Below are 24,957 nucleotides of genomic sequence, written 5' to 3' on the forward strand. Positions count from 1 at the left end.
GGACACATCATTTGATCCTGTGAACTGGTGCTATTGAACTGTGCATCCTCATTGCTTTCTTGAACCAGGAGCAATCTTCTTTGTTTGTCTGTGTATGTGAACATAGAGGATTAAGAAGGAGTTGAAAGTTCCACCCAATAAACTCACATGTCGGTACATCATATTTAGTTTACCTGTGGTTAGAGTTGATTATTCTACAATGATTAGTACTTTTGTTTTACGTACAAAAACCTGGTCAGTGGTTTCTGTTGCCCTGAGTTTGTCAGAAAAGGAAACTGAGGACTATTTAGTCGTTTATTAAACCTTTAATGTTAGTGTCAGCCTGGAAATGGAAGGATTCATGTATCAGTTCACTTTTGCACGTGACTCATGACAATGCCTCAGTTGATTTCCATTCTGTCATCCATATCTCAGTCAAGACTTTCAGTAAGTCTGAAGCCCAAATGTTCTGGTAGCATCGAACTAATTATTGGCTTTACCAAAGCATCCTTTGAAATACTTTCTTTCCTAAGTCCTTCCTACAGTCCACGGTGACAATCTGATAATACATACATCAATCTAGAACTAAAAGCTTTCCATCTTCAACATCATTTTGCTTTTTTGAGCAACAATCACCAACTTTCTTGAGGGAGGGTCTGTCACCAAATGGCGTGAAAATATGTTGCCTACTTAATTAAGTGAAGCATTGTGATATTTCCAATAAACAATGTGAATTGGTGTCACAAATGGAATAAGTGGGAAGGATATAATTGCCTTTATAGAGACATGGTTTCAGGGTGACTAATTGTGGAAACTGAGGATCTTGGAACAGAGTGTCAAGATGAAGAGTATGAATATAACAGAAGTATAAAGGGCAACAATAATTAATTGGAGCTGTTCATAGATTACACACCAGCAATGTTTGTTTGGGAGGATATTAATTCGGAAATGAGAAGTGCATTTAATAATGCAAAAGCAATCCTTTTAGGTGACTATAATGTTATATAACCTGGAAAAAGTTGATGCATACCAATATAATTGACATAACCTTGCTTTATTTCTTTTCTGGATGGCTTGCTGGTTCAGATTTATTGCCTGTCCATAACTGCCCATGAACTGACAGTTTAATAGACCAATGCAGATTCAGCCATTTTGCTGTTAGTCCAGAATCATAGGTATGCCAGATCAGGTTCCTAAAGGATACCAGTGATCCAGATGGGATTTTACAAATAATAGCAAAGATGACAAGGTTGGCATTAGGTTGATATTTATTGAATTAAAATGGTAACATCTGCCATCTTTGGATAAGAATTGCTGATCCCAGAATATTAAGATGGGAGCCAGTGTTACTAGTCTGAGGATTTTACCACCACTCTTCTATTTTCTTTTCCAGAACATGCTGAGATGGATTTTCTGGAGCCGTTTGTTGAGGAATCAAACAAGGAAGGGTTTATTTTCCAATTTTACGCCTCACATTAAACGATGAGAAAGGGTCAACTATTAATCTTGTTGTAAAATGCTATATTTAACAACAGTGACCATTCAAGAGTTAAATTAAAAGCTGCACTGATAGAAGAGCAAGATCTAGTGCTCACATCATTAACATATGGCTTTCAGCAAGTATGCATTCCTTTAAAGTACAAAGACTCAAGAGGGAAAGTGAGGTCAGTGAAAGCAGCAAAGAAATTTAAATATTACAAAGTAGAATTGAACTGAAAACATTAAATCTATTTCTCTTTCCAACGTTGCAGTTAGGCCTGTTCAATTTCTCCAGCAATTTCTGTTTCTAGTTAAGTCAAATATTGCATTTGATCAATACATCACAAAGGTGATGAAAACTTGTAATCCTAAAGATTAGGGGCACTTCAGAATTGAGCAAAGGATGCCCAAGGAAGCAATTAAAAAAAAGTAGAATCTTGATTTAAAAAAGCAGGACACATAAAGTTGTGAAACCTTCAACATGTAATAAAAAGTAAATGGTTAGCAGAGACAAAATTGGTTACGGGATTATTTATCACAACAAACAGAGAAATGCTAGAATTAAAATAATTACTGTGTGTCTGGCTGCTCAGAAAATGTTACAAGAAATCTCAGAGAAATGCCAACTATCAATGAGAATGAAGAACTGAAAGCAATTTAAGAAAAACTCCTGTACAAATCAATGAAGCAGAAGGTTAACAAATCTCTGACATCTGAAATTATGCATCCCAGTGTTTCAAAAGTGATGTTTAAACAGTTTCTGGACACAGTGCTGATTACCTTGGAAACTGGTTTCAGGAATACAGATTTACAATATTGCAAATGTGAACCCTTGTTGAAAAAAGAATGAAGTGAGAAAACACAGAATGCCAAACTTGTTAACCTAATATGATTAGTAGGGAAAATCCTGGTCGACAATATATTCCGAAAAAAGTATAATTGGACAGATAGAAACTGATGGTCTGATTGGGCTGAGGTCAATGAAATGGAAATAATGTTCAGGAAAGTTTTTGAGCTATCTGAGTCTGTTGCTGGCAGTATAGATGAGGTGGTGAAGTCAATGCCTTCGTGATACAGTTTCTGGTCTATCATTCCAAAGAAACAGAAAAAGTTATGATGACCTGGGTTCAAATATTGCTACAGCCGATGAGAGAATTTAAAAATCTGAAATTAGGAGTCGACTGATGACATTGAATCCTTTGCCAATAGTGAGAAGATGCTGTGTGATTCACTAATGGCCTTTAGGGAAGTACCTGACTGGTTTACCTGTCTCCTGCCTACATGCAATTCCAGATGGGGTTGATGCATAAGTGTCCTCTGGGCAATTAGGGATGGAGAATAAATGCTGGCCTAGACAGTCACACTCATATCCTGAGAATGAATGAATTTAAAAAAGGTCATTGACATGTCCTCTGATTTTAAAAAGGCACTTGATCGAGTTGCGCAGATGAGGTAATTAAACTAAATTGAAGCACTTGGTTGAAGGAGGTGGATTGAGGAATGGTCAGCAGAAACAACACAGACAGGAGAAATGCATGGGACATTCTCAGGTTAGCAGGCCGTGACTGGTTGAGCACCACAAGTAACATTGCTTGAGCCTGAGCTGTTCATAATCTCTGCATCACAATTTGGGAACAGACCTAATATTTACAGTTGTGTGAATCACAGAATACGAGGTGGGGATGTGTGCTGTCAGGATAATGAAGAGGCTGCAAAAGGAATTCCACAGACTGAATGAATAGCCAACAATATCCCAAGAGAATGTCATTTCAGTTCGTGTGAGGTTGTCCACTTTGTTAGCAATGATTGAGGTGTGGATTATTTATAAAAAGGCCAAGGATTACAAAAGTCTGATGTCTAAAGGGCAATAGGTGCTCTTGTTTGTAAGTCACTGAAAACTAGCATACAGGCGCCACAAACAATTTGGAAGGCAAATGGTTTGTTGGACTTTAACATAAGATGATGGACGTGCAGGAATAAGGACGTTGTGCAGCAGTAATGTAGAACATTGGCGAGACCACTTGGAATACTTTGTACCATTTTGGTACTCTCAACAAAGGAGAAATAACATATCTTCCCAAAGAGGGTCGCAGGTTGATTCCCCAGACTGTTATCTGGAATATTGCAAACTCCTGTGTGGAAGTTTTGCAAAAACCAAGGTTGTATCCTCTACAATAGGCGAAAGTGAGTACTGCAAATGTCAGAGATGAGAGTCTCGATTGGAGTGGTGCTGGTAAAGCATGGAAGGTCAGGCAGCATCCGAGGAGTGGGAAAATTAACGTTTCAGGCAAAAACCCTCCTGATGAAGACACTAATCTTGCGTCCTCTAAAGCTTGGGAAAATGACAGGGAATCTTGTTTCAGCTTACAAAATTCTATGAACACTCACAGGATAGAGGTTACCAGTCGCAGAACCAAGGGATAGAGTTTCAGAGTAAGGGAAAGCCATTTAGGACCGACAATAATCAAGCAAGTTCTGAAGCTCTTTCACTTGAAACTGTAGCTTAATGGGACACAGATAGTGGTCTGTTCAGAGCATCTCGCCTTGTTTTAACAAGGAAACAAAATGGAATTTTGGAATTTGCTGCTAAAGGAATAAAACACAAAACAAAACGCACATGCAGCTATGTTTAATCTCTATAAGATAGGTCGCAACAACTGAGTAAGTCCCCGAGGGCAGCATTTGCCAAACCTGTGATCTCCACTAGCTAAAAGTTCCAGGACAGCATATACCTGGGATTACCATCAGTGCAAGTTTCTTTTCAAAGCACAAGCCTTCCTGACCTGGAAATGTACTACTATTTCTTCAATGTTACTTCGTCAAGAATTTCGTTTGTCTCAGCCTCTTCTTCAAAATTGGTCTGGTCGCTGCTTCCTTCAGTGATTCTGAAAAACCATCCCGCACTTTTGGATAGTGAAAGGTCATCAATTGCCTTTGTTTTCAGCAGAACATCTCTAAGTCGATTTCTTCCACATCTCGAACCATCAAAAATTGTTACAGTACATTCTGCGCAAATCCTTTATCATTCTAACTGCCTCTATCAGCACACAATGAAAATGACCTCATTGTTTCCGTTTCTGGTTCGAAGTTACATGGATTTTTTTTTACCTGGCATTATCTGAATGCATGTCTTCTGCACCCTCAGAATTAAACCTAACCTGCCAATGTGGCTCCGAAGTCCATAGAAAACTCTACAGTTGTGGTCTCACGAATGACTGGTTCACTATTAGTCCCACCATTTTTGATATTTGAACCATGATGGTCACATGTGTTATAACACACTTCTGAAACAGAACGGTCTTGGCACAAATTTTATTGATCAGAGGCAGGGGCACTACCAGTGCACCACTTGACCCTTATCTTCATATTTACTGCATACCCTGTACATCGCCTCCTCCACCTCACTTCAATTTATTCAAATCCTTTGTGGATTGCACCGAAAATTTCAAGAAAAAAGGACAATGTTCAACGTCAGTCGCTCTATTAAAATTAGCATCTCGTATTTTGTTCAGTGGGGTAAATGGGCATCACTAGCTACGTTGGCATTAAAAAAATTTTTTCCCAAAAGGACATTAATTCTTCGATGACAATTGACATTCACTCTTGCCGGGCAGTGAGAGAATTCAACAGCAGCATCAGGGGAATTGGAAGAAACATGTTTGAGATGTTGGTGAGGCACCGATGAGCTGCCCAGGCCGGTGAATTGAGATAACCAGTGACTGTGCGGCAGCCCCACTGTACATTGTTCAGAGCGTGAGTGGGCTCATAGCGAAAAGGCAAGGGAATGTTGACCATAATGTTAAGAGTGCTCACAATGGACATGACTACGCTGGCTATTCTTTCAGTGCAATATCTCGCCTTCAACTTGTTGCAGCAAATTGCTACAAAACGGTCAAAGGTGAAGGCGATGGTAAACCAGATGGTGAGCTGGAGGCTCAGACGTTGCAGGAGAGCACTGAGTCGGCACGCAGGAGTGTAGTTCAGCAGCGGGAAGTGTCCCAGAGGGAAATTATACCTGAAGATCTGGCTCACAATCACATTGAAGACAACGACCATCAGATCTCCTGTTGCCATTGCAGTCATGTAACGAATTATTCCTTTGGAAATGCCACACTTCCCTTGGGAAAGAATCAACACTGTCATCAGGTTTTCTGAAAAAATAGAATCCCAATTATCACATGTATCAAAATGCCGATCAGAAATGGGCAAAGACAAGGCCTGGAATTACAGAAGGAGGCTTCTGCAAGATTGTGGGCTGCTTCCTGGTGATGCTCGACTTGTATATCAATGAACAAAACTGACATCTTAGTGGCAACACATTATCTCTCTCATAGAAGTATTCTGAAGGTGATTTCAGGAGTAGAATAGAACTCACTGTCACTTTGCACACCTTGGCCTGCCTATTCCAAGCAAATAAATATTGCTGCTTTAGAATCTTGGAGAAGGTTCATTTACCTTATTCCAGGGATTAAAATATTTTGCTGTGAAGAAAGGTTATGCTTCATCCAGTTATCTCTCTCATAGAAGTATTCTGAAGGTGATTTCAGGAGTAGAATAGAACTCACTGTCACTTTGCACACCTTGGCCTGCCTATTCCAAGCAAATAAATATTGCTGCTTTAGAATCTTGGAGAAGGTTCATTTACCTTATTCCAGGGATTAAAATATTTTGCTGTGAAGAAAGGTTATGCTTCATCCAGTTATTAAGTTATTAAGCAGACAGGATAAGGTGGATCAGTGGAAATATACTCCTCTTCATGGGACACTTGGGGATACAGTTTAGTAATAAGTAGTTCCCCTTATCAAATAGAGATAAGGACATTTCTATTCTCTTAGAGGGTGTTTCGTATTTGGAATGCTCTTCCTCTGAAGGTAGTGGGAGTGTGTCGGAAGGACTGAGTTGAATTGTTTTGATCACACAAGACATTCAAAGGCTATAGAATGCAGGCAGGAATCTGGATCTTATTCTCATCATTAGTACTCCTACTGAAATTTGGAAAGGTTTCAAAGGGCCACATTGCCTTTTTCTGTTCCGAATTCATAGGTATCTGTATTCCTCTCCTTTGGCTAACTTTCGTCAAAGAAGTTGTATTTCTGAGGGGTCTTATATGTATGGCACTACCATCAAGAATATCTCTATGTCAGGCCTGAAAAGTACATGTGAACTCTGCCCCCACACCTCTCTCTATGGCAAGAGGTTCCAAACATTCACAATTCTCTAGCGAGAAGAAATTTCTCCTCATCTACGAATTAAGTTGACACTCCTTTATGCTGAGACTGTCCCCTCTGGGACATATCAAAACAGAACAGGCAAGGAAAATGTCGCAACATCTTTCAAGCACTTCCCAAAAATTTCAAGGATTTTCATGATGGAATTGAACATTTCTATTCGAAATGTTTGTTGTCCTAATTTCTGGTGAAGCCAAAGCACACTCTGATGAGAGGAAAGCATTCTCTCACCATTCACCCTGTCAATTGCCTTAGAAATCCGATATGTCTCAATGAGATCAACTTTAATTCTTCTAGATTCCAGTGAGTAGACTTCCACGCTAAGCTTTACCTGTGTATTAACTTTATATGCTTCATTCTGAAGTAAAACCAAGATGTTTTGAATTCCCGCTTTCTGCAACTCTTCTCCGTTTAAATAAAATTGTGTCCTTTGTTCTCCCTTCCAAAATGAACAACTTCACTTTGATCTACGTCATACTCCACTTTCTGACATTTTCCCTACTTAATCAACTGATCAACATCTTTCTGGAAACTGCTTGTATTCTTCTCTTAATCTGCCTTTTTCACTTATGTTTGGTATCGCCTGCAAATTTGGCCATAGAACATTCACTTCCTTCCTGCACATACTTAATATATTTGTATAATTACTAACCCTGCAGAACCCGACGAATCCTTTGCCCCATTCATTGTTTCCTTTCCATCAGCCATTTCTCTATCCATACTATTATGCTGCCTTCAATACAGTATAATGTTATCTTATAACTTAACTGTTTGTGAGGGACTTCATTGAGTGCTGTTTCATTGTCCAAATCCAACGCATCTCCTGTTTCCACTCCATCCAATCTGGTTGAGACATCCTCAGAAATTTCAAGCAATGCATTAGACACGAGTTCCCTTTCATGAAGCTGTTTGAAATATTCTCCACCGTAAAGATTGATGCAAAACGTTGATTTAAATCATTTACCATTTGTTGTTTGCTTTAATTAAGTGAAACACAGTTGTTTCCAACCCTCAGTCATCTGGGACAGGACTGATCAACTGAGGCTGAAACCAAACGTAATGAAGAGATGGCAAACTCAGCAATAAGCAGGACTTCAATTTGGGGGACACTAGATAAAATTGCAGATACCCAAATCAAATCAGAACACACAAGAAAAATGTCAGAGCGGCTTCGAATCACTTACCAGGAATTCCAAAGACGGCAAGAATGGGAAAGAGAATTTCAAGTGGAAGCGCCTGTGGTCCCATTTTTTGGTGAAAGCAGAAACAGTCAAAATGAGGCAACGTATTTAAATACACTCAATTTATACACAAGTCTCCATCCTCAGGGAGAGTGTGAACAGATATCATTAAACACACAAATTCGAACACAGACAGTAATTAAGGCGAGGAGCCTGGGGCTGCGAGTGCGGGCATCTCCTGTTCTCCCATTTAGGGCTCCACATCCCTGCATCATTTCTCCATTTACCAGTCTTGCACAGATCCTCTTTTCATTCTCAACTCTCCTATTGAATATTATCCTGCTCCAGTTCTCTAACTTGATGCACCAATTCTCTAATTTACTGGCACTGGCATCAATTATTGAGACCCCGTATCAATTCTCTCATTTAGTTGTTCCCTGATACAATGCATAGATATATTTTTTTCCTTTAGTGGTGAGCTGAACAGAATCTCCAATTTAAAGATGGTTCCAACATTTCTCCTTTGCACTGATTCTGTGCTCCCATCCTCCCACGCTCTGATCCAATTCTTTAATATATTATCAAACCCAGCAATTTTCGAATGTGAACAATGTTCAAAATCTCCCGTTTACTGATGCCCAATAATTCTCCCATTTATTCATACCCCTATTCTTCCATTTACTGATGCCTAGAACAATTCTCCAACTTGGGAGTGCCCTACTCTAATTCTCCCATTTACTGGTGGCATGTCCCAACTCTCCAGTTTAGTTCTGCTGTGCGCCAAGTTTTCCAATTCGTATTTCCCTCCAGCAATTCTCCCACTTAGTGGTATAGTGCCAGAATTCTCTAATTTTAGCGTCACCTATATCAAATTTGCAAATAATGGAACCTACAAATCCTTCCTTTTTTGGTGAATTGTACCAACTCTCCCATTTAGTTATTCCCTGTCTCACATTTTCTGTATAATGGTGCCCTGCACAAATTGCCTCATTTAGTGGTGCCCTGCATCGAATCTCCACTTTACTGATCCTTTGCAACATTTCTCCGACTTACGGAATCCATGCATGTGTACTCCTTTTACATGTGCTCTTATTACTACCCTGCACCAATTCTCTTATTTACTGACACCATATACCAATTCTCCAATTCACTGTTGCTCTACACCAATTCCCTCATTTCCTGATGTCCTGAACAAGTTCTCCACTCAGTGTTGTCCTATACCGAATATTAGTGATGCCCCAGCCCAATTGTCCCATTTAGCGGTGCCCTAGTCTAATTCTCCCATTCAGTATCAACCTACCCCAATTCTCCTATTTAGTGCCACACTGCACTAATTCTCCCAATTCATCCTACTCTGCATCAATTCTCCCATTTAGGGCGAGACAGCAACAATTGTCCCATTTAGTGCAACACTGCCCCATTTCTCCCATTTAGTGCGATAACACCCGACTTCACCCACTTCGTGCTACGCCACCCCAATTCTCCCATTTATAGCTACATGTTCGAAGTCTCCCATTTCGTACCACATTGCTCCAATTCTCCCATTTTGCATGACACTGCCCCACTTATCGCATTTAGTGCTACATTGCATCAAGTCTCAGTATTCAATATTGTTTAACCCACATTCTCTCTTTTACTCTGATACACATCTTCAACACACTGGTGCCCTGCTCAATGTTTTTTTTTCATTCAGTGGTGCGCTACGTGGAGTAAAGTGGTGCTTCTTTGCAAGATTTCTCCATCTCACGGAATCCATGCCTGTGTTCTCCAATTTATCTGTACTCTTATTACCACCCTGCATCAATTTTCTGATTGACTGATGCCATGCACTAATTCTCCAAATACCTGTTGCCCAACACCAATTCCCCAATTTCCTGATGTCCTGAACAAGTTCTTGAATCAGTGTTGCACTACATCATATATTAGTGATGCCCCAGCCCAATTGCTTCATTTCGGTGTGGCCTACTCTCATTCTCCCATTCATGATTGACATTCCCCAATTCTCCCATTTAGTGCTACACTGCATCCATTCTCCCATTTTATCCTAATCTACATCAATTCTCGCAGTTAGTGTCAGAATTTTCTCATTTTAATGTTACATATATAAATTTCCCAATAATGATCGTGCACAAATTCCATCTTTTGAGGTGAACTGTACCAGCTCTTCCATTTGGGTATTCCCTGACACACATTTTCCATGTAATGGTGCCCTGCTGAAATTGTTTTCATTTGGTGGTGCCCTGCATTGAATCTCCACTTTGCTGCAGATTGGAAAATTGGAGAACTGGTACATGGCATCAGTAAATGAGAAAAATTGGTGCAGGGTGGTAATAACAGCACAGATAAATGGAAGAACACAGGCATAGTATCCGTAAGTCGGAGAAATGTTGCAAATGAGCACTCCATGTAGGGCACCATTAAATGAAAAAAGAAACGTTGAGCAGAGCATCATTTTGTTGAGGATGTATACCAGAGTAAAAGAGAGCATATCAGCAAGACAATACTTAATACTGACAGTTGTTGCAATTTCGCACTAAATAGGGAGATTGTCGCAGTGTCTCACTAAAAGGGATAACTGGGGCAGTATTACCCAAATGGGAGAATTGGTGCATTACAGCACAAAATGGGAGAATTGGGGCAGTGTCGCACTAAATGGGAGACTTCGGTCGTGGAGCCTAAGAGGCGCACAAAATGGGAGAATTGGGACAGTGTCACTCTAAATGGACAAATTTGGCAATTCGCACTAAATAGAGGATGTGGGGCAGTGTAGCAATAGCTGGGAGAAATGGTGCAGTTTAGCTCTAAATGGGAGAAGTTGGGCATTGTAGCAATGAATGGGAGAATTGAGGCAGTCCAGCCCTAAATTGCAGCATTGGTGCAGAATAGGGTGGATGGGGAGAATGACTGCAATGTAGCACTAAACAGGAAAATTGGGTCAGGTAAATACTGAATGGGAGAATTGGAGTAGCGCACCCCTAAATGGGACAATGGGCTGGGCCATTACTAGCATTTAGTGCAGGGCAACACTGAGTGGAGAACTTGTTCAGGACATCAGGAAACGGTGAAATTGATGTTGAGAAAAAGTGAATTGGAGAATTGGTTCATGGCATCAGTAAATAAGAGAATTGGTGCAGGGTAGTAATAAGAACACACGCAAATGGGAGAACTCACGCATGGAATCCGTAAGACGGAGACATTTTGCAAAGGAGCAGTAAAGTAGAGGTTCGATGCAGGGCACCACTAAATGAAAACAAATTGAGCAAGGCACCATTATGTGGAAAGTGTGTGTCATGGAATAAGTAAATGGGACAGTTGATACAGTTCACCACAAAAGGCGGGATTTGTGCAGGATCAGTTTTCGGAATTCGATATCAGTGACGCCAAAATTAGAGAATTCTGACACTAAATGCGGGAATTGGGGTAAAGTAGAACTAAAAGGGATAATTGGGTCGTGTAGCATTAAATGGGAGAATTGGCTCAGAAGAGGTTGAAATGGGAGAATGGGTGCAGTGCAGCACGAAATGGGAGAATTGAGGAAAGTCATTACTGAATGAGAGATTTAGAGTAGGGCATACCTAAACGGGACAATTGTGCTCGGGCATCACTAATATTTGGTGTAGGGCAACACAGAGTGGAGAACCTGTTCATGACATCAGGAAATGGGTGAGTTGGTGTTGGACAACAGGGAATTGGAGAATTAGTGCATGGCATCAGTAAATAAGAGAATTCTTGCAGAGTGACAATACCAGCACACGAAAATGGGAGAATACAGTCTGAGAATCCGTAAGCCGGAGGAATGTTTGAAAGTTGCACCATTTTACTCTACATAGGGCACCACAAAATGGAAAAATAAACCATTGAGCTGGGCAGCATTGTGTTTAAGATGTGTATCAGAGTAAAAGACAGAATTTGTGCAAGACAATACTCAATACTGAGATTTGGTTCAATGTAGCAACTGAATGGGAGAACTGGGACAGTGTCCCGCGAAATGGCAGAATTAAGACAGTGTCACGCTAAGTGGGAAAATTGTGGCAGTGTAGCACTAAATGGGCGAGGTGGGTCAGTGTAGCATTAAAGGGGAGAATTAGTGCAGTTTCACTCTAAATGGGACTCTATGGGCAGAGTAGCACTAAATGGGAAAGTTGGGGCAGTGTTGCACTGAATGCAAGAATTGGGGCAGTGTTGCACTGAATGGGAGAGTTGGGGAAATGTTGCACTGAAACGAAGATTTGGGGCAGTGTTGCACTGAATGGGAGAGTTGGGGCAGTGTTGCGTGAAATGGGAGAATTGAACAATGTAGCAATCTACTCAGCATTCGGGGCCCAACAACTAGCGACAAGATCCTCCACGGCTGTAAACTACCTCGAGTAGAATTCTAGACATTTCTTGGAGGACGAAGGCAGCAATTCTCATCTTGTGGCATCTCCCAAACAAACCAAGTTTCATCAGCACAGAGTTTTCCAAAATAACGGACTGCTGGTGGAAACCCCTTAGAACTGTTCAAGAGAATATAAATGGTGTGGTTCAGCCTGAGTCACCTTTCTCTGACCTTACAGTGGCGGACCTTTTCGACTGGAGACTGGGAATTATCACCAATACCTGGTAAGTGGAGGACCTTGTCGCACTCACTTCGTGTCCTCTTCCTCCCGTCTTTCCTGAAGACACCAGGTTACTCCTTTCGACGTTATTGGATCACTCCAGCCGTGCCATCCAATATCCAATGTTTTTTTTCTATCATTTCAGGTGTTCTTCATTTGAAAAATAAAGACAATCAGCTCCTTTTGAAATAAAGAATCAAAGCCTTCATTATTGTGAATATCTTTATCAAGAGTTGAGGGAGAATAACAAATCCGTATCAATTATGGTTTTAATCCCCATTTCCTTTCCAGATGCGCTGATTTCTGAGCATTCCTTAGACATTTCAACACGACGATCGATATCCCACTGAAAGTTCAAAAATGAGATGTTCTGTTCCTAGCATCATTTCAATGGATATATGTTAGTTTCTTCATATCATTTTAAGATCAGGAGCTTTATGACTTTTGCATTCTCCCATTTACTCCAGAAAGGTCCTTCCAACCCAAGGTATTCTATCCCTCCAATCTCCTTCTGAATTCCCCTCATGACCAAGTCCAAATACCAGACATCATTGGCTTCCACCAAAACTCCAGCATCTTGGGTCTTTGAGACTTGACTTGATACTTGACAAAATCGACATATGGCGGATGTTTCCTCACATGGGGAAATCTGGGTGGAGAGGTAACTGCTTTCTGATTTGCATGAAAAAATTTAAAACAGAGATCAGGAGAAATTTCTTCCTGCAACGGTCATGATTCTATGGAATGTGTGTTGGATGCTGGAACATTGAGTGAATTTAAGAATGATGTTGGCAGAATGTTATTTAGTAATAGATGAAATGATTATGGTTTTCTCAGTCACTAAGGCGAAATGCAAAATCCGGTGATATGTTGACGTGAATATATTTTATCAGTAGTTGATTCTGAACTGCAGAACTGCTGTGGCTCCTTCCAGAAATGTATTGAACAAAGCGAAAAAAAACATTGAATGAACACAGGAATGTTTAAAGCATTATTTTTCTTCTGGTGAGATATTGTGGGGAACGAAATGAATTTTTGGGACTTTAAAACTTGAGCTGTCTTGCATAAAAATAATTTATTTGCCTGAGAGAACAATATTCCAATAGAAACTTCGTTTTAAATCGATTTTGTTGCTGACAATGTGAGTTTAGATCTCGTAGTCTCAACAGACTTAAGTAAAATGTGTTTTATATGTCAACCATTGTAATGTATAACTGTATATTGTATATGCTATCACTGCTGTCGGTGAATACCATCGAAATCACGTTTAGAACAATCTTTCTGTTCGAAAATGAAAATGGCTGTAAAAAGTTTTTTTTTATTTTTCACAGAATGCAATAACTAAAAAGAGAAAGACTATGGTGAGACTAGAAATGTGTAACTGAGGGTTCACGTCGCACATTTGTAGGATCACTCTGGATGGGTTAGAAGGCCTGGATTCAACTCTGACTTTGTCCAGAGCCGTGACGTAGCACAGGTTGACTTAAAAGTCTAAAACTTGGTGATTTGCATCCTCCTCTTGAACTAACCACCTCTCCGTGCCTGGTAAAAGTTGAGCTGAAGCATTCAGGTCTTGAATGACCTCCTGAGAATTAAGAGCTGTGGAGCCTGAGAGAACTGGTCCTGATCCTCGGGGGATAATACAACTCACTGTAAATGCTGCTCAGTTAAGCGAGATGTTAATTTGTTCGTTAGAAATAGCATGTTTAATGAGATCTGTTTACTGTTTCACTGGAGGATTGGCTTGTGTATAAATTAAGTGTGTTTCAGTGCATTCACTCATTTGGACTTTGTCTGCTTACACCTGAAAATGCGAGTGCAGGCGCTTCTAATAGAAATTCTTTTTCCTGTTCTTGCAATTTTTGGAATTCCAGGTAAGTGATTAGAAACCGCTGTGTCATTTTGCTTACCTCTTCTGTTTTAAATTGAATCTTTGCAATTTGATATTCACTCCGAATTGTACATTTGCTTCCTACTGAGCTTTCCTTTCTTTTAATTACCATTGATTTCGGTTTGAGTCCAGTTTGTCCTGTCCTAGCTGATTGAATTGGAAACAACTATGTTTGAAGTAACGAAATTAAACGGTAGAGGAGTTAAACGTTTATTTTCCATCAGTCTTGACGTTGGATGAAACTTTCAACATCCCAATAATACGAGGAATGAGGTAGAGGGAGTAAGTCAGAAGACCATCATTAAAAGAGGAGTATTTCACGAATTGATATGGTTTATAGCAAATAACGTTCCTGCCTCTGATGACTTGCGACCTTGCATTCTGAAATAGGTCGGTGCAGAAATAATGTCTGCATTATTATTGTGGAGAAGTTGCACAGGCATGAAAAAACTGTCAATGCATCATCCTTTCCAAAAGGAAGGACAGCAAAATGCGGGTAGCTAGATCAGTTGAAAAAGCATTGGAATCGGGTAATTACGAATGGATAACAGAACATTTAGAAAATCTTAATGTCATCAAGTGGAATATTGCAGACGATAGCAAACTGTATGGAAAGGTACATTTTGAGAGGGATACAAACGCTTTTTTCAGAGAGATACTGATAGAAAAAGTAAATGGGCAAAATCTTGCAAATGGTGAATAATGTGGGAAGTTGTCAAGTTGTTCATTTGAGAAGGGAGAAAAAGCAATAGAGTTTTATTTAAATGGTGACACGCATCAGGAAGCAGGTACACAAAGGGAAATGGGGCCTTCAGAAATACAAAAAAACAGATAATTAGCAAACAGGAACACGTTGTGATAAGGAAGGCGTGTGGAATTCTGGACTCTTATTTCAAGAGGGTTGCAGTGCAACAATAGGGACGTCTTTCTGCAAGTTCCAAGCAGCTCTGAGAATTGATTTGGAACACTGTGAGCAATTTCGTTCAGTAACAAAGGAAATACATTTTCCTGTGGCACAATTCATACGAGGACAATTAGGATGATCAGAGGGATGGAAAGACTGTTTTATGGTCATAAATTGAACAGTTTTGGAGTCTACTGTCCGGAGTTTAGAAGAATGAACAGTGATCCAATTGAGACACATCAGATTCTTCAGGATCTTGACAGGGTAAATGCTAAGACGATGTTCCCCTCATGGGAGAGTGCTTTGGCTGTTCCTGCTTAAGCAGAAAATGGGATCATAAACAATTGGAACAGAAATTCTCGATCTCATCCTTGCAATCATTAAAATGAGTCATCAATGGCTGACAGTTATTCTGCCTGGAAACCATAGCCTTCCACTCCTTTGTGTATCCAAATCTGTCTAACTCAATCTGAAACGCCAACATCCCATTGCCTTCAAGGGAACAGAATTGCACTCTCCAACCACTCTCTCGGAGAATAATACATTTCTTACGTTTGTTTGAAAAAGGAAACAGTTTATTATGATACCGTGTCCCCTCGTCTTAATCACTGTAGTCGAAAGAAAATATCTCTTTTTGTGTTCCACTTTGTCTCGTCCCTGCAAGATCTTATATGTTTCAATGAGATCACCTTATATTCTTCCAGACTCGAATGGAGATGGGCATAACCTCACTTTAGCCAACAAGACCTTAATCGCAGGAATGTGGCAATGGTCCTTCTCTGAGTGACTTCTAAAATAATGCTATTTGTTTCCTTGAAATCAGGAGAGCAAACGGTGCAAAGTGATGAGCAATTGAATATACCAGTCCTGAAATTACCCTTTGATTATTTCCATGACACAGACAATGTATTGCGAATGAGATTTCACTGTTTTCCATTGAAGTTCAAGTCTAAAATTGCCAGCAGCACATCAGTCTTGTCTAACCCAAGGCCTTATCGCTACACATCTCTGGGTGTTTGGATACATCTCACGATTTGATTTTCCTTACAGCAAACGTGATGACAGTGTTGATTCTTTCCCAAGGGAATTGCGGTCTTTCCAAAGGAATCACTCACTACATGATTGCCATGGCAACAGGAGATATGATGGTCCTTGTCTTCAACGTGATTGTGAGCCAGATCTTCAAGTATCATTTCCCGGATTCCCTGCTGAACTACACCCCCGCCTGCCGGCTCAGTGCCTTCCTGCAAGGGTTCAGCATCCAACTCTCCATCTGGTTTACCATCGCCTTCACCTTTGACCGCTTTGTAGCAATTTGCTGCAACAAATTGAAGGGGATGTATTGCACTGAAAGAATGGCTAACGTGGTCATATTCATCGTGAGTTCTCTTAACATCATGGTCAACATTCCCTTGTCTTTTCGCTATGAGCCCTCTCATGTTCTGAACAATGTACAGTGGGGCTGCCGCACCGTCACCGGTTACCTCACTTCACCGGCCTGGGCAGCTCACCGATGGCTCACCAACATCTCAAACATGTTTCTTCCTATTCCCCTGCTCCTGCTGTTGAACACTCTCACCGCTGGCCATATCCTAGCAGCCAGCAGAGTTCACCGGGCTCTGAAGGACAGCAGCTGTGGTGCTGGGGAAATGGGCAGAGACCCCGAGCTGAAGAGCAGGAGGACCTCCATCATTCTGCTCTTCACTATCTCTGGCTGCTTCATGGTGCTGTCAGCCCCCATCACTGTCATCCATATCTGCGTCAGCTTTGCCCACATTACGTCTCTCCAAGTTTCAAACTCACTCTATGTGGCAATCAGGGCAGCGTTCCTGCTGATGTGCACCAGCTCCTGCACAAACACTTGTATTTATGCACTGACCCAGAGGAGATTCAGAGAGGAGGTGAAGAACTTGCTGAAATCTCCTTATGTTCTGCTCAGAAAGTTATGAAAAAAATTTATATTGATGGGGGGAGTTGGTAGTTTAATTATAACCTCACTGCTCCAGCATTCTAAAACCCAAACTCATATCCTGGGGACAGAGGTTGAAATTCCACCGTGGCAAATGATGAATTTTCCATGCAAATAGCGCGAGCACAATGTTGATTATGTCGCCATTCATGATTAACATGCGGGAAAATTAATTGTCTTCAAAAACTGATTGTCTTTCGGCAAGAACCTCTGACGGCTTTTAAGCATATCCATCGTATATGTGATGTCCGATCCACAGCCATGTCGATCTCAGAGCATTAGGATTGAGTCTTAGCTGCCCTTTGGGAAAATGCCAACCTTGGCAGGGATGCCCACGTTCTGGAATGAACAAAATAAAATACGTCATTATTAATCAAGTGACTGATATTTTACTGTGTCTATCGTGATGATACTGCTGCCTTAACAGGGTCCTGTTGTCCTTGTATTTTTTTTTCCAAAAGGGATTGTGAAAGGCAGAGGTTCTGATTTGTCTCTGTTTAGGCCACTTTGATCATGGCTAACAGATACTGCCTCAAGCAATAATCAGGGAAAAGGTCTTTTGGTTTTAAAAAAACACTTGTCCAATGAAAGGGGAGTGGCCAGTTCTACCAGCTCAGGGTGGTTTTGTTCTAGTTTGGTTTTAGGTATCAGCACACAGGCTGCACAATTCTGGTCAAAGAACGCTGTGAGGAAAATAAAAGGCTTCCTTGATTCGACAGATGCCTCGCTCTAACATCTCTCCCGTAAGAAACTGTAGTTTGAACTAAACGTTTTTTCCAAGGACTGTGTTTATGGGGTTGTTGCAGCAAATTGGAACCGCTCCTTTGTTAAGTTGTGGGGTTTGTCGTGTTGGTTCGGTTGTCCAATTATATTTCAATTTGTGTTTCATTCAGTGGTGTGTAAATAAATTGTTTTATTTGAAGCCAAGTGGTTTTACCAGGTGCATCAAAGCTGGAATATGTACCTTACATCTGCCTAAAACAACTGGAAGAGTTAGAGTATGGGCGACCTTCGTGAAATATTTTAGGAGGTTCGAACCTGATATTCTACTTTTTTCATTCTGAATTGATATAAACAGTTAGAACGCTGAAGGGTTGGACCAAGTGGATAGATACAATGGTTAGTAAGTCCAGAGGACTGGAGATCGATGTAGAGAGGAGATGGAAGTACTACTGGATGAATTCACAAAAACTTTGTGACCCATGTCCATCAAAACTACAGATGGCTTTTTCATGGGTACTGACGACAGCAGCGTCCAGGCCAATATTGAACAACGGCCTTAGTCTGTGACAAGGAGACTTCTTGACACAGTGACAGTGAAGTATTAGCAATATATTTCCAAGTCACGGTGATGTGTGGTTTGAATGGGGACCAGCGGTGGTAGCGTTCCATTGTGTATAATGTCATGTCCATCTAAATGGTAGACATCACAAGCTGGGAAGATGTTATGCCAGGAGCCAGGATAAGTTGTTGAATTGCATCTTATGTAGGGTACACATTGCTGCATATGTGCGTTGGCACACGGATCGGATGTTAAAGGCATTAGATGATGCATCAATACTGTGCGTGTCTTGCTACATATGAGCATATAGCGGAAGAGGGGGTCTACTTTCGATAGATGTGAGCTAATACATTTATGTGACACAGACCAAGTTAGGAATTGCAGGGTTAATGGTTGGGAACTGTTGAGTGTTGTCCAGCAGAGTGACCTCGGGAGGCAGGTGCATAGTTTCTTCAAAGTTGCACATTGGTAGACGGGTGATTAAGGAGACGTTTCGAATGCTTGCTTTCATTGGTTAGAAATTGAGTATAAAATTGGGACATCTTGTTGCGGCAGAGCAGATCATTATTACAGCTACATTTGGCATACTGAATACAATTCGGTTAGTCCTGCAATAGGTAGGATGTTATTGAACTGGAATTGGCGTAGTAAACAATTGTAAAGATATTACTGAGATTGGAGGGAAAGACGATTAGCAGCGGCTGGATATGTCGTGACACTTCTTAATCTTTGGACCATAGGGATGATCTCACAGAGGTTTATAAAATCATGGCTGGGCATAGATAAAGTGAATAGCCAAGGTCTTTTCCCGAGGATATGGAATTTTAAAACATAAGGGCATAGATATTAAGATAAAGAGGCAAACATTTTAGTGGGACCTGAGGGGTATATTTTTCACACAGAGGGTGATGTTCATATAGAACGAACAGTCAGAGGAATTGGAGAGCTGAGTACAATGACACCATTTTGCAAGACATTTGGACAGATGTGGATACACAGATGTTTCAGCGTAATTTGAACAATTTGTTTTCATGGCCAAATGCACAGCAGATGAAGATGACAGATGGATAAATGTGACTGTATCCACTTTAATAACAAAAACAGGAAGGCAGATTATTACCTGAATGACAATATATTGGGAGGTTAGGAGGTGCAACAATTCATGGGTGCGCATGTCCACCAATCTCTGAAAGTAAGCATGCAGGTGAAGAAGGTAATGAAGAAAGCAAATAAATGCTGTCTGGATAGTAAAAGCATTTGAGAAATGGAGAAGGGGAATCTTGTTGTGATTATTTCGGGTTTTGGTGAGACCACATCTGGGATATTAAGTGCAGATTTGGTCTCCTTATCTGATGAGAAAGTTATTGGCATAGAGGAAACATAACGAAAATTTACCAGACTGAATCCTGGGTTGGCAGGACTGACCTATGAAGATTGGATATTTTCACTGAAGTTTAGAAGAATGAGAGAGGATGTTAGACCAATTTAGTTCTCTAAAACTAACCTTAAAACTCAAAAATTCCAAAAAGACTGAGCAGGGCAAGAGTACGAAGAATGATCCGATTAAAGGAGAGTTATGAACCTGTGGTCATACTCTGAGCACTTAGGACTGAGATGAAGAGAGGTTCCTTCACCGAGAGTGGTGAGCCTCCACAACTTTCTGCCTTAGGAAGAGGGTGAGACTAAAATATTGAGTGCTTTCAAGAAGGAGTTTATTTTATTCCGAGGGTTAAGGGAGCAAAGGGTATCAGGAGAAAGATGTACTGAGTTGGATGAAAGTCTGAGTCCAGTATCATCGAATGTTAAAATGAAACAGATGTCAAAAAAACCCCAAAAGATTTGAAGTTACTGAAGAGCACAATGTGAAATGAATAAAATCATAATGAAACTAAAATCCAACATGAATTCACATGCAAATTGTGCTCAACATCATTGTGTTTTCACATGAAAGAACAGGGAAGCAATAATTGACCTCAAACATTAACCAGACATCGCTGCCAGACAGGCCACCAGCATGAGGCACACAACGTGTTTGTGACAAAAACCTGCTCAATTGCGTCCAGTACAATATAACTCCTTTCTTTGAGGATTCAGCCACAAATCTTCATTTTAGGGCAGCTCCCAAGCAAGTCCGTTTTAAATGCACCAAACAGTCGCAGTTATTTTTGCAAAATGATGGACTGCCGTGGAACCTCCTCAGCACTGTTCACGAGAATCTTACTCTTATTTTTCCACCAGAGTCACTTTTATCTGACACTTAAGTAACAGCCCTGTACAATGAATGCTCGCCAAATCAACAAGTTCCTGTTAAACACCGGAACTGTGACAATCACCATATTGCTACTCGTCTCTGCTTCTTCATCCTCTTTACAGCAGACTCCAGGTCATTCCTTTTTAAGTTATGGGATCACTCCTGAAGCTCCGATAGTGCTGTATCCCATGATATTGTTTGGTGTTTGGCAGATATGTCCTTATAATTGAAATATACAATCTGTAGCTTGTAAATATCAGGCATGAACAAATTTTCCAAGAATAGAGTCATCCATACTCTCTTGGCCATCTCTGCCTGTTCTACTTTTTGTGTTTTTGGACCACAAAGTCCCTGTAAACAATACTTTTGGGCACCACGTAGAGCCCCATCATTATGTGATGAGCGACTCTACTTGAAACTTATTGCTTATCCCACATTAGGATAAAACCTTTTCTGAGAAGGATAGGACATTACACTTGGATAGATGCAGGTCTCGAAACTGTTTAAGGATAGAGAGCAGGCTATTCAGGAGTGGGATGAGGCCAAAATTCTTCACCCACCGTCGTGAACTTGTGGAATTCTCTGCCGTATGAAGTATTTGCGATAATGACATTAAATGATTTGTAGAAGGAGTTGGGCGTAGTTTTTAGTGTTGGAGGAGTAACAATGTATGTGGAGAAAGCGGGAACAAGGGACTGAGATCAATGATCAGCCATAATCATGTTAATGCCAGAAGAGGCTTAAATGATTTATCCCAGAAAGCCTGGTGATATGTAATTGCCCCTCGGGAGAAAAGTGGGATGTGGCACGGCCTTCTTTGCTCTTGCTGTTCCTTGACACACATGAAATCGCCACACTTTTCAATTCTGCTTTGGCAGTGCTTCTAGAGCGAAGATGACTTGTTTTCATTGTGGCTTAAAAGAGTCTGAGAGGAGTGATGATGCTGCTACTTTAACAAGATTATGTTGACCTTGGTTTTCTTTCAGAGAGGTCGTAAAAGACTCTGAAATGTCTACGTTTGAATATTTTTGAGGGCCAATTTGATCATAGCTAACAGATACTGCCTCAAACACAGGCTTTCAAGTTTAAAAATAAAGCATTTGTCCAGTGAAAGGAGAGTGGGGCCTTCCCCTAGCTTAGCTTTTCTCTGGTTTGATTTGGTGTTTGTCAGTCAGCTATTCACTGCAAGCAGTCAGCCAGTTGTGAAGCTGCTGGACCCATGCTGAACCTGTCTCTCTGAATTCTCTCCTGTAAGACCCTGTGTTTGATTTTACCTCTTGTGCCATGAGGTGTTTGTGCAGGATGTTGCAAGTTTTGATAATTTGTTGGGTTTTCAGATGAGGTAAGTTATTAGGTATTCTGTCTCTTTTGTTTGTGTTTCATGCATTAATCTTGTAAATAAATACTGTATTAATTAATATTAAGTGGGTTGACCAGCCGCATCTCTCCTGGAATATCCACTGTACACATGCTTAAAACAACTGTCAAGCTCAGTGTCTGGGCTGCACTGTTGAAATATTTTGAGGGGGTTGGGCATGGTGCATCACAGAGGTCTGCCACATGTGGGAGAATGCCTGCTTAAAATACAAAGCCAAAACGCTGAAAACGACAGCAGAAAATACTTGACTGCTCGGTCAGTCAGGCATCGTCTGTTGAGATATAAACTGTGTCAACATTGAAGATGGCTGCAGAAAGACTCGCTGCTTCTGTCAGAGAACCCACGCCCCCACCCAATTCTCAACAAGGGTTACACACGAAACGTTGGTTTCTCGAACTCCTGATGCTGCCTGCCTTGCTATGTTCTTGTAGCCTCCCGTTTGTCTCCGAAAGACTCAGTGATTGCAGGTGAGCAATGGAGGTTGCAGCTCCCACTCTCCAATGCGGCTGGGAAACAGCTCCATGGCAAGGCACTAGGAGCGTGCGTGCACTTAGGGGGCTAAGCTTTCAAAGCGAAGTGACGAAGCTGCAGCGCTCCGAAAACTTGTCATATCAAATAAACCTGTTGGACTATAAGCTGGTGTCGTGTCACTTCTGTATCTATCGATTGCTTTCGAACACCAGCGCCTCCACGTCAGTTTCTGATGTTTACTGACCGTATACGACTTCACATTGTATGCCGGACATGAATGCCTGCCATTAATCACCATTGAAAATAAAGCAAAACTTGCGAATTCCTGGCTCTCCCTCCAAATCAATTAATTCTTGTTTTGTCCTCAGAAACTGTACTTTAAAAACAAAAGTCAAGGTGTATTGCAGGTTCCTCTCTGCAAGTTAGAATGTAATGCATCATCATTTTCTGTCTGATTAACACTTTGGTGAAGTGCCTTCGATTATGGTGTTATCTGAAGCATCGTTGCAATTGGTCCCAGCGAGAGGTAACGCAGTGATCAAACACGATTTCACGATGTCGTAGAACAATCAGGAGGTCCTCCTCTTGGTGTCACACAGGTAGATGGGGCACATGAGGCTCATACATAGTCAGGTTTTCGGGACAAGTAATTAAACGATCTACAGTCAGAAATATCTGGAGAACAGCCGGCCGATAATCAATGTATACAAAATTTCACCAACAGAGCGTGAATACTCTCAGTTTGGATTTATGCTTACTGGAGGCTGCATATTGTTATGGGCCAGGCAAGACGTCCTCAAAATATGTCAAGAATGTAGCCTAGACCCTAACTTTTTTTGTTATTTTAAAGACAGATGTGGAGTGGATATTCCAGGACAGATACAGCTGGTCAAAGCACTCGCTTTAAGAATCACAGAATTTATTTAAGCTCTACAGTTGAAGCATGAACAAAAGGAGACTAAATTTAGAATAACTCAATCATTGAAAATCCACTCGGTGTCAAGTGAGGACTGCAGATGCTGGAGATTAGACTCAAGATTAGAGTGGATCTGGCAGCATCCGAGGAGCAGCAAAAATCGACGTTTCGGGCAGGAGCCCTGCATTTGGAAACGGATGAAGTATCAGGTTTGAAAATCCAACTGACTCGACATAACTATTTATCCAAGCAGGTGTTCCAATTCCCACTACATCGTATCGACACATCCTTTGGTAAAAGCCATCTTCAAACACACATTCTTACAGGCTGGAGAGATTTCTGAGAGAGAAGCCAGTAAAGAATCACCTGCTGCAGCATGGAAACTTTAACATGTACTAGCTTCTGCTGCAGCTACCATCAGCTTCTCTGCTGCAACTAAACCAAACTAGAAAAAAAACCTGAAATGGGAGAACAGGCCAAACTCCTGCCTTTCTTGTTGTAGACAATATGGCACCACTGCCATTACGACTTCTTTTGAAAAAAAAAATCAATACACTTGCACACACAGGAACCTGTCCACTGTAGGAAAGCAGGAACTTGGTCAAACATTGCACTTCTTTACTTAAACAAAATCTTTGGGGACAATTATCCAGTTATTCTGTGCCAGAACGTTCCGATCAGCTCACTTTGGAGTGAACAAATGGTTCTCAGTGCCATTGACAGGTTGATGTTGCAAACTGTTCTTCAGATCTAAGGGACAGGGGGAAAGTCATGAGGTTTACTTTGTTGAAATGAGAGTGGGCAATTGGAATAGACTATCTGGGGAAGTTTGGAGATCTTTTGTGTCAAAACAAAATACAAAGAGAGTAGTAATTGTAGAAAAGAGACCGAGAATTACAAAAGGAAAATAAGTTCTCAGTGAAAGCTAAAGTATATGAAAGAACGTACATACATTCAGTAGGTATTAGTGAAGTGAAAATATCTAAGTGGAGGAGAGAATCAAAGACTGAATTTGATATGATTAGTCCATTTGGAACGATGACAGGGGAGGAACTATGTGTATACTGGTGACGGATCATCCTTTGAATGCACTGCTAGTTGTATGGATAGTGAGGACAGGGGTTACAGTCGGATGGGTTTGAGAGTGGTTATTCTGCAGAGATGCTCTCAGATGACCTGGACTTTTTCAGCAATTCGTTTTGCTTTCAGATCTCCAGCAGCTGTGGAATTTTGTTTTAACATTGGTTTGTCTTTTACAGAATAAGACGATAAGATGACAAAGCACAAATAGGCCATTCAGTCTGGTGAATTCGTTGCATAATACAATGAGATTATGTCTGATAATCAATGAAATGATTAGGAAATGAGGAGGTGCAACAATTCCTGGGTGTCCTTGTCTCTGACAATAAATATGCAGGTGCAGCAGATAC

The 24,957-nt window shown here is 40.9% G+C and overlaps 1 protein-coding gene across 1 annotated transcript; it reads left to right on the forward strand.

The window, feature by feature from the left end:
- Positions 1–14,275: 14,275 nt before the first annotated feature.
- Positions 14,276–17,209, forward strand: LOC148140430 (uncharacterized). Its single transcript, XM_087978869.1, has 2 exons — positions 14,276–14,339; positions 16,344–17,209. The coding sequence occupies exons 1-2, from the start codon at positions 14,276–14,278 to the stop codon at positions 17,207–17,209; spliced, it is 930 nt and encodes a 309-aa protein (XP_087834995.1).
- The last annotated feature ends 7,748 nt before the right edge of the window (positions 17,210–24,957 follow it).

The sequence above is a fragment of the Chiloscyllium plagiosum genome, unplaced genomic scaffold (genome assembly GCF_037043375.1).
Source record: "Chiloscyllium plagiosum isolate Xiang-an unplaced genomic scaffold, Cpla_swu_hap1 HiC_scaffold_35, whole genome shotgun sequence".
NCBI lineage: Eukaryota > Metazoa > Chordata > Chondrichthyes > Orectolobiformes > Hemiscylliidae > Chiloscyllium > Chiloscyllium plagiosum.

Excerpts from the sequence above, each read along its gene's own strand:
- LOC148140430 (XM_087978869.1), top strand. The coding sequence starts at position 14,276 with ATGCGAGTGCAGGCGCTTCTAATAGAAATTCTTTTTCCTGTTCTTGCA. Across the intron at positions 14,340-16,343 it reads TGCAATTTTTGGAATTCCAG|GGAATTGCGGTCTTTCCAAA; the intron begins GTAAGTGATTAG and ends TTCTTTCCCAAG.